The 7,623-nt window shown below is 46.7% G+C and overlaps 5 protein-coding genes across 5 annotated transcripts, besides 9 other annotated features; all 5 read right to left on the bottom strand.

The window, feature by feature from the left end:
* Nucleotides 1–470, bottom strand: Tc00.1047053469785.5 (hypothetical protein, conserved; the record flags this gene model as incomplete). The annotated part of the gene is made up of 1 exon (XM_800163.1): nucleotides 1–470. A coding segment is annotated over one exon (470 nt), but the record flags the coding sequence as incomplete, so codon positions are not given.
* Nucleotides 1–7,623: a sequence feature (heterozygous, Esmeraldo-like haplotype).
* Tc00.1047053469785.10 (hypothetical protein, conserved) lies at nucleotides 754–2,358 on the bottom strand (the record flags this gene model as incomplete). The annotated part of the gene is made up of 1 exon (XM_800159.1): nucleotides 754–2,358. One exon carries the CDS (start codon nucleotides 2,356–2,358, stop codon nucleotides 754–756), a length of 1,605 nt encoding a protein of 534 aa, XP_805252.1.
* Nucleotides 2,750–3,532, bottom strand: Tc00.1047053469785.20 (hypothetical protein, conserved; the record flags this gene model as incomplete). The annotated part of the gene is made up of 1 exon (XM_800160.1): nucleotides 2,750–3,532. One exon carries the CDS (start codon nucleotides 3,530–3,532, stop codon nucleotides 2,750–2,752), a length of 783 nt encoding a protein of 260 aa, XP_805253.1.
* Nucleotides 3,734–3,756: a microsatellite.
* On the bottom strand, nucleotides 3,826–5,082 carry Tc00.1047053469785.30 (uncharacterized protein; the record flags this gene model as incomplete). Its single annotated transcript, XM_800161.1, has 1 exon — nucleotides 3,826–5,082. The coding sequence occupies one exon, from the start codon at nucleotides 5,080–5,082 to the stop codon at nucleotides 3,826–3,828; it is 1,257 nt and encodes a 418-aa protein (XP_805254.1).
* Nucleotides 5,264–5,291: a microsatellite.
* Nucleotides 5,530–5,555: a microsatellite.
* Nucleotides 5,767–5,816: a microsatellite.
* Nucleotides 5,868–5,950: a sequence feature (A-rich).
* Tc00.1047053469785.40 (RNA-binding protein, putative) lies at nucleotides 6,318–6,956 on the bottom strand (the record flags this gene model as incomplete). Its single annotated transcript, XM_800162.1, has 1 exon — nucleotides 6,318–6,956. One exon carries the CDS (start codon nucleotides 6,954–6,956, stop codon nucleotides 6,318–6,320), a length of 639 nt encoding a protein of 212 aa, XP_805255.1.
* Nucleotides 7,310–7,351: a sequence feature (T-rich).
* Nucleotides 7,510–7,543: a microsatellite.
* Nucleotides 7,571–7,598: a microsatellite.

Here is a 7,623-nt window from a genome sequence, read left to right as displayed (position 1 = left end):
GCGTTGCTGTATCCGACGCGACAATCCAACAAAACAAGTTGTTCTGGTGATGAAAGGGCGGCTGTAGCTCCGTCCGGAGCCCACGAGATGTGCGTCACATCTGCAGGGATATTGCTACACGTGAACTCTTCTGTAACCATCGGTTTCCCCCCTTCTTCCTCATCTCCATCTCCATCTCCAAGTACATCAATAGGACAAAAAGGCGGCCATTCAATTGTGAATAGTGCCACAACTCTGTCGCCCACCACGACGACTTTTTCTTCAAAAGATGAGATGAGGGTGGGAGTGAAGCCCAACTCCACCAGCGGCTCTGCAGAAGGTTGCTCTCTGCGAGACTCCCACATGTGCAGCGTTGCAGCTCTACTGCCCTCGACACACCAAAGCAGGTACTTCGATGAAACATCCATGCAATTTACAAGCTCCCTGCCAATGTGGAGTGCACACAACCCGTCCACATCCAATCGTGTCATTCTCTTCCCCTTTATTCTGTGTTCTTCTTGATCAGTTTTCGTGGCCGCACTATATTTTCTTCGGTTATCTTGTGTTTTATCAGAAGAAATAATAAAAGATGACCAAATAAAAAGACAAATTGGGTGTACAGGAATCAAAGAAAAATAAACTGTTCTCTTTTTCTCCCCACCCACCAATACCCCGAATGTTTGTCCACTCCTTTTTTCCATCAACCACCTTTTTATTTGATTCCACCGCGGGCTGTGGGTTTTTTTTTTTTGCACCTCCTCCTTCCTTGTGGGGTTATTTCGCGGGGATATCATCCTGTGCGAGCATTTGCACGGTCTCAAGGAAGAGAAAGTTATCTGCCACATTCGTCAGTGCTGCCTCCTCAACATCAGAGCCACTGAGTACCGCCTCGCACATCCGTGCCCCCAAAAAGGAATCCATCTCCTCCAACTGCTGCGACACACCTGAAGCAGCCTCGTCATCCTTATTGGAGAATGCATCGTCAGCATCGTCAGCGGATAAGGTGCCACTTTCGCTGTTGTCCAGCATGGATACCTCTAGACGGTCAATTTCCTTCTCCGTCACGTTGTAGTCCATTGCCGCCTCCTGAGCATAGGATCGCATCCAATCGATGGAGTCTCCACGCATAGTAGCCACAGGCATCAGTTTTCGTCGTAAGCGATCAAGTTCCCGCCGCAGCGACGCGTTCTCGGGCGTAATTTCAGCAACATCTCCCTTCTCATTTCTACACTGCAGTTCTTGAAGAAACCGCTCAATGACGAAAGTATGTTGTCCTTTAACCTCAAAACGAAGTCTGTGGAGCGCAATCGTCAGCTGTAACCCAAGAAGAAGTTCTCTTTCATCGGCCTCCACCTCCTCGCCACCCCCTCCCACGTGGGATAATAACGCCAAAGGCGTCTCTGTTCGTGACAATGGCTTTTCCGCAAGCACACGAGGAAGGCCCGCAAAAAACAAATAGGCAAAGGAGTAGCGCGACATTCGAAGAGGCACCCGCACGTAAAGTTTGTTCTGCGCCAAGACACGGTACTCTTGTATGACGCCGTTAACAACGCCTTCCAATCGCGTAGAGGACGACGACAACTGTGTTCCAACCGCAAGCCATGACAACGGCTGTCGAATGGTGTGATGCAGGAGTGCCGTTTGTACAAGCTGCGGGTGAGCGTCCAGGAGCTCAGCCACAGAAATGGGAACCGCTGCTACCGCAAGGTGACACGATTCTTCTCGCATGACTCGCTCCACTTCATTGGCCCACTGATGCAAGGCCTCTGTTAACGCATCTTCACGACACCGATTTTGCATCTCCGCTTCCATTGCAAGGAAGTGGAACTGCAGTTCCAGATAGCTGCTCGGCGTACAAGGGGACGACGGCAACGAGAGAGGAAGAGAATAAACATGACCCGCCGCCAGTAGGACACGACGCGCCATCGTAAGGTGATAGTTGTGCTCTTCAGCTCCCCACCGCTTCAGGTAATCACTACAAGTCGCCTCGGATTGCTCCAATACGTCTGCAAGTTCAACAAGTAGGAAATTACTTTCTTCCTCCTCATGTGATTCCACGTCCTCCTTTTCCGTCGCGATGGCAACCAAGTTGTCCACGGCTGCGGTGAGGTCCAGTAGAAGCATCACAGCCACTCGAAAATCCTCGTTATTCCCTCCGCAGGACAATTCGGCCCTAAACGCGTAGTAGCAGCATCCAACTGAGTTCACATCAAAAAGCGGCACTGGGGAGAGAGTGGTAAAAAGATTATCTTCGGTCCAAAGATAGGACCGAGTGGCATGATAGCCACGTGGAGAATTCCGGCGCAACGCCTCCAACAGATCCAGCCGAGTAAGTGGGGTGGAAGTCGATTTCCCAAGAAGCGCCACATGCAACACCATCCTTGCTCAATTAGGTGTACACATGCAACCAATTCGGATCCACCTTGTGCCTAATTCCCTCCCTCCACCTCCCTTGTTTTGAAAGCAAATTCCAAACAATAATAATAATAATAAAACAACGCAAGGCTCCGGTTAGAAGATGAAGAACAACAACAACATACTCACGAAAACACACCTCAATCCCCTTTTCATTATTTGTGAAGAAGGCTTACAAGCAACACATTTATGTTAACTATTCTTTTTTTTTCTCTCCGCCTCAGTAGCAAGAAATCGATAAAGCGTTTGAAAAAACAACGACAACATATATTGCAAATGTAATATTAAAATGACGTTCCATCCAAATAAATGCACAAGCTCCAATTTGACAAAAGAAGTGGCACGTGACATGTTTTCATGAACTCGAGGGAGCGGAAAGTCGCCGTGCCAATTGCTCAAGCAACATTTTACGTTCCTGTGCAGAAGACTTTTGTGAGGGTGTCCTGGTCCACATTTCAGCACTCAATGCCTCCCCGCTAACATGGGATTCAAGCGCTCTAGAAACGGCGTGGGGAGACACAAACTCGGTCGAGGTTAAATTTGATGGTCCCGAGTGCATGACACTACTGAAATTTCGAGTAGGAGTCACCGTGTCATCCGTAAGACGGCTATGATCACCCCGTTTCGTTTCCTGCGCTTCATCGTACTGCGGTTGTGACAACGTTTGCATCCTAGATGCAAACCGCTCATTTTGGAGTGCCCTATAAGCCTCAAGAAGGTCTGAAATTTGCCGCTGTGCGGCGTCCAAACGATTTCTCAAATCCACGCGTTCATTGTCGGCCACACGCAGCCGTTCCTCCAGCAAACTGACACGTGCAGCTAGTGCAGACACGTCGACCCCCGCTTCCTCATTCGAGTAACTTGTAGGAGTTTTGTAGTTCTGATTTTCGCCGTTATAATTATGAGTAGAACTCGGTGCCGCTGTACGTTGCATGCACCCAAGACATTTGCGGTCCGCATTCAATTGGGGGGTTGCATCAGAGGCATGGGTATTTCTTTCAACGGAGTGGGCTTCGTCCGGCGCCACGCAGAAGTTTTTCGACCCGTACTTCTTGTTCCACTGCTCCAACTGATAGTCTACGTTGGCAAAGAGGCGTTGGACTTGACTGTCAAGGTCTCCATTGCCATAAGAGTACATATTGCCAACTGAGCTTACGCGTTATAACCCGTGCTTCTTGGAGAACCTTCTAAACCTCTATGCAAGGAAGCAAAAGCACATACGCACACACACACACACAACAATACAACCCAAAATAAACGGAATTTGTCATTCACTTTTCAAAACCGAGCCTCGTGCAGTATCCAAAATGAATTCTGAGAAAAATCACCAAATTTTCACAAAAAAAAAAAAAAAAAAAAAAAGACAATTTTTGTTCCATTTTCTCTCCCCCTCTTCCTCATTCGCTCAATGTAATCGCTACAACCCCCATATCACATGACAAAGCAGCCAGGGTCACGAGTATCACTCCCAACTACTGTCTTAACCGCCGGTTCTCCATGAAAATGAACTCTCCGTTCAACTGGTAGATTTTCAAAAACGTCAATCACCACTTCTGGTTGCACGGACGCAATTGACTTTTTAGGAATGAAGTAGCGACACTCCAAGGCATCAAAGAGTTCCGCATAATCGTCACCATATCCTTCCGCAAGCACGGCTGCCATAGGGGACTTGGCGGTATTGTATATCTCATAAAAAGCGGATACTTGACATGCAACTTCATCAACGGTAAGTGTTGGGCTGTCGTTTGGGCGGACGCGAAAGAAAACCCACCGATCTTCACCCGCTATCAGAGGAGAGGATGACAATATCCCCGCATCACCGTCACTATCACTGACAGCCGCAGCCCCCATTCTCCCCTCACCTTCACTTGTCTTCTTCTCCACCTCCACATGACAGTTGCCCGGAGAGGATGACTGCGATACATCCTTCTGCCTTACAAGAGAGAGAAGATCACCCGCTACACCAATGCAAGATTCTCGAAAAAACTTCAAGTACTCTCGTCGCATTCTTTCCACCTCAAACGCATCTTCGTCTGACTTCCCACCTGATGTGAGCGCGTCAACTCCTCGGGAGTATTTTTGCTTCCCTTGTGCGCTGAACTCTTGAAAGGTTTCTTTAGCCAGTGCGACGCTTTTCTCCAAGTGACCCAGGTGGACGCCCTCACTTTCCTCGCGATATGCAGCGGCAAGAAGTAAATGTTTCACAAAACCTTTCAACCACTCACTTGTTATTTGCCACTCCGCGGACGCCCAGATGTTTTCTCGTTCCTTCAACAACCACTCAATACAGTGGTAGTTTGTGACCGTGTGACTCTCAGCTGCCAGTGTCCGCTCCGAAAGTGTAGCCACGGCGTATTCGTAAATCGACCTAAAAAAGGGGAGCTGGACGCACTGATGGGCCAATTCATCCCAAAGTCCCTCCCGAACTGCGCAGTTCACGCCGTGCGGGGACACGGCCGATGCAAAAGCCCCACAAATCTCGTGCCATAACTGCTGTATGGGTCTAGGAAGACGCTCATTCAGCGCTGCCTCCATCTTTTTCTCCAGCGCAATTCTAATCTCCTCGTGCCGCTGGCTTTCCAGCTCACGAAGTTGTCGCAGAAACAACTCTAAACTTTTCAAAATATCCAGCAACACGGAAATGCAGTGCGCCGCCTCTGATGGCGCTCTTTCCCCCTTAGACTTCATCGCGGGTCAAATGCCTTCTTCCCGTAGACGCCCCCCAACAAAAAGAACATCAACGGCAAAAGAAGCAAAGTAACGTACGACTGCACAAATGGCGTCCCAAAGACATCATGGAGATCCACCAGCCATCATGAAGGGAACAGCTTCACAGCAAAACTTCAAGAAGCAAGTCAGCAGAGTAAGCAAAAAAAAAAAAAAAAAAAAAAAAAAAACTTCGCGCTCCTTCCTTTGATCTTAATTAAGACCAGTGTTTTTGTTTTCCATTGGATTTCCTCATTCATATACGCTTTCTTCACCGGCTTGCTTTTGTCTCCCCCCCCCCTCCCGAACTCTTTATTATACCCGTCGCTTTCATTGCAATAGTGATGTCTTCTGAGGGGCGGTGGTGGTGGCGGTAGGAAAATAAGGGCTGCTGTAACGACATGGAAGTGTTTGCCATTTCTCCAAGACAAATAAATAAATAAATAAAAAATAAAATAAAAGAAACACGCAAACGTGAGACGTTGCTTCACATCCCGGTCTCATTCCTTTTCGTTTATTCTCCCCACGTCTTCACCGCCACCCGCCACCTTTTAAAGCACAGGGCGGCGCTTCGTGAAACTTTCATTTCCAACGCTTACAGCACAAGGATGCATCTCTCCCCTCTCCAAATGCAAATATAAATATTAATATGTATTGTTTTGATTTAAAAACAAAAACAAAAACAACAAACAAAAAAACAAGCAAAAAAAAAAGCAGTTTAACAACAAAACACATTCCAGAGCACTGAGATTGGCCTACATTCCTCCAAAAATAAAAAAAATAAAATAGAAAAAAAAACAAAACAAAACAAAACAAACAACAACAACAACAACAAAAAAAAAAAAAAAAACTGTCATGTTCGCTTTGTTTGGTAACTCCGTTTTTCTAGGAGATCCAAAAGCCCTATTTGATGAACATGAGAAAATCGATCTCTCCGGTCGCTTCGTAAGAAATAACGGTTAGGCTGGGCACCTCGTGTCTCGGTCACTGTTCTGCTCACTGAACGTCTTGAAGTTCCAAGTCTTTTGTTGATGCAGGACAAAAAAAAAAAAATGAGTTATGCCAATAAATCCTAAAAGATATTCGCTTCAATAATTCATCGTCGCGTGCATTTGTACAGTTGCTACTACTGCTTTCAACCGCGCTGCTGGTGAATTGATTTTAAAACCACAGGTGGTTTTCCACCCGCAGCTGAAGCCAATGTTGCTAACAGCGAATCATCGGCCTAGGCGCCAATAACTTAATGGGATGAACGGGCACGCGCTTCGGGGGACCGGGGCCGGGGCCAACTGACCCTGTTCGCGGCGGCGGCGACGCTCTTGTTTGGCTTCATCCGTGTCAGCGTACTTGACCATCACTGGAGGACCATAAAAGTGTTCTGAACTGCCGTGCAGCCTCTGGAGGGCATTCTTGGAACAGCCAAGGCAGTCGTACTCGGCGTAGACAACCCATACAGGGTTACCGTAATGGTCCTCACGCATGGCGCAGAAAGCCAAGGTGCCAAAGGTCGATAAAAACCTCTCCACCTGCGCCTGCGGAACCGTGATGGGAATGTTGCGAATGTACAGAGCATTAGATGGAGAGACAGCGGCCCTTCCACTATGCTGTGAGGGGTACACATAGAGTTTAAAATGACGACCGTAAATCATCACATCACGGTTATTCATCCCCTCGTACACCCTCTTCCCTTCTTCTTCGGTTCTAAAGAGCACAAAACCAAAGCCTTTACTCCTCCCTGTAGAGGCATCCAACATCACCTTTGCGCTGACAGGACGATACTCCGCAAAGATTTGCTCCAAGTCCGAATCGTTCAGGTTGCGGGGAAGTTTCGCCACAAACAAGTTTTGAAAATGCATATGAATTGTCGTTGTGATGTTCCCTCACGCTTGAAATTGAAAAGAATTCGGTGCTCAACCCTCGCGTTCCTTTTCCCTTAAAAAAAAAGGTAAAGGTTGTATGCATATACGCATATACGTGCAGTTCCCGAGACAGCAGACACACACACAAAAAAAAAAAACAGAAAAAAAACGGTGGATTCAAGAAAAGTTGGCAGGCACAACGGCTGAACGGCAGGCATGTGTTATCGAATGCATGCTCTGCCATGTAACAGAGTTTATTCGTTTTTCTTTTTTTTTTTTTTGGTAGTTGTGACAATTCACAAAAAATGACAACCGTCCATGGTAGCATCACCGTTATAAGCACCGGAGGGTTATTTATTTATTTATTTTTCTCCTTTTTTTTTTTTTTTTCTCCCCCTTTCCATCCCTCTCGCCTTCCGCCAAAACCAACAATTTTCCCCTTTTTATTTCGGATTCACCCTTCTTTTTTTTCCTTTTGGAATGAGCGTCAAAACACAAACAAAACAAAACCAAAAGGGGATTGGATAATAAAATTCGCCCACGCACGGACAAAATAAAGAAAAAAAAAAAAAAAAAGGAAAAAACAACGATGCATTCACTCATTCATTCAGAAAAAAAAAAAAAAAAAAGAAAAAAAAATAGGCGGGAAAATGAAAGGACAAAA

The sequence above is a fragment of the Trypanosoma cruzi genome, genomic scaffold (assembly GCF_000209065.1).
Source record: "Trypanosoma cruzi strain CL Brener 1047053517161 genomic scaffold, whole genome shotgun sequence".
Taxonomy (NCBI): domain Eukaryota; phylum Euglenozoa; class Kinetoplastea; order Trypanosomatida; family Trypanosomatidae; genus Trypanosoma; species Trypanosoma cruzi.
The sequence above is the reverse complement of the archived record's forward strand: the minus strand, read 5'-3'. Positions and strand labels throughout refer to the sequence as shown.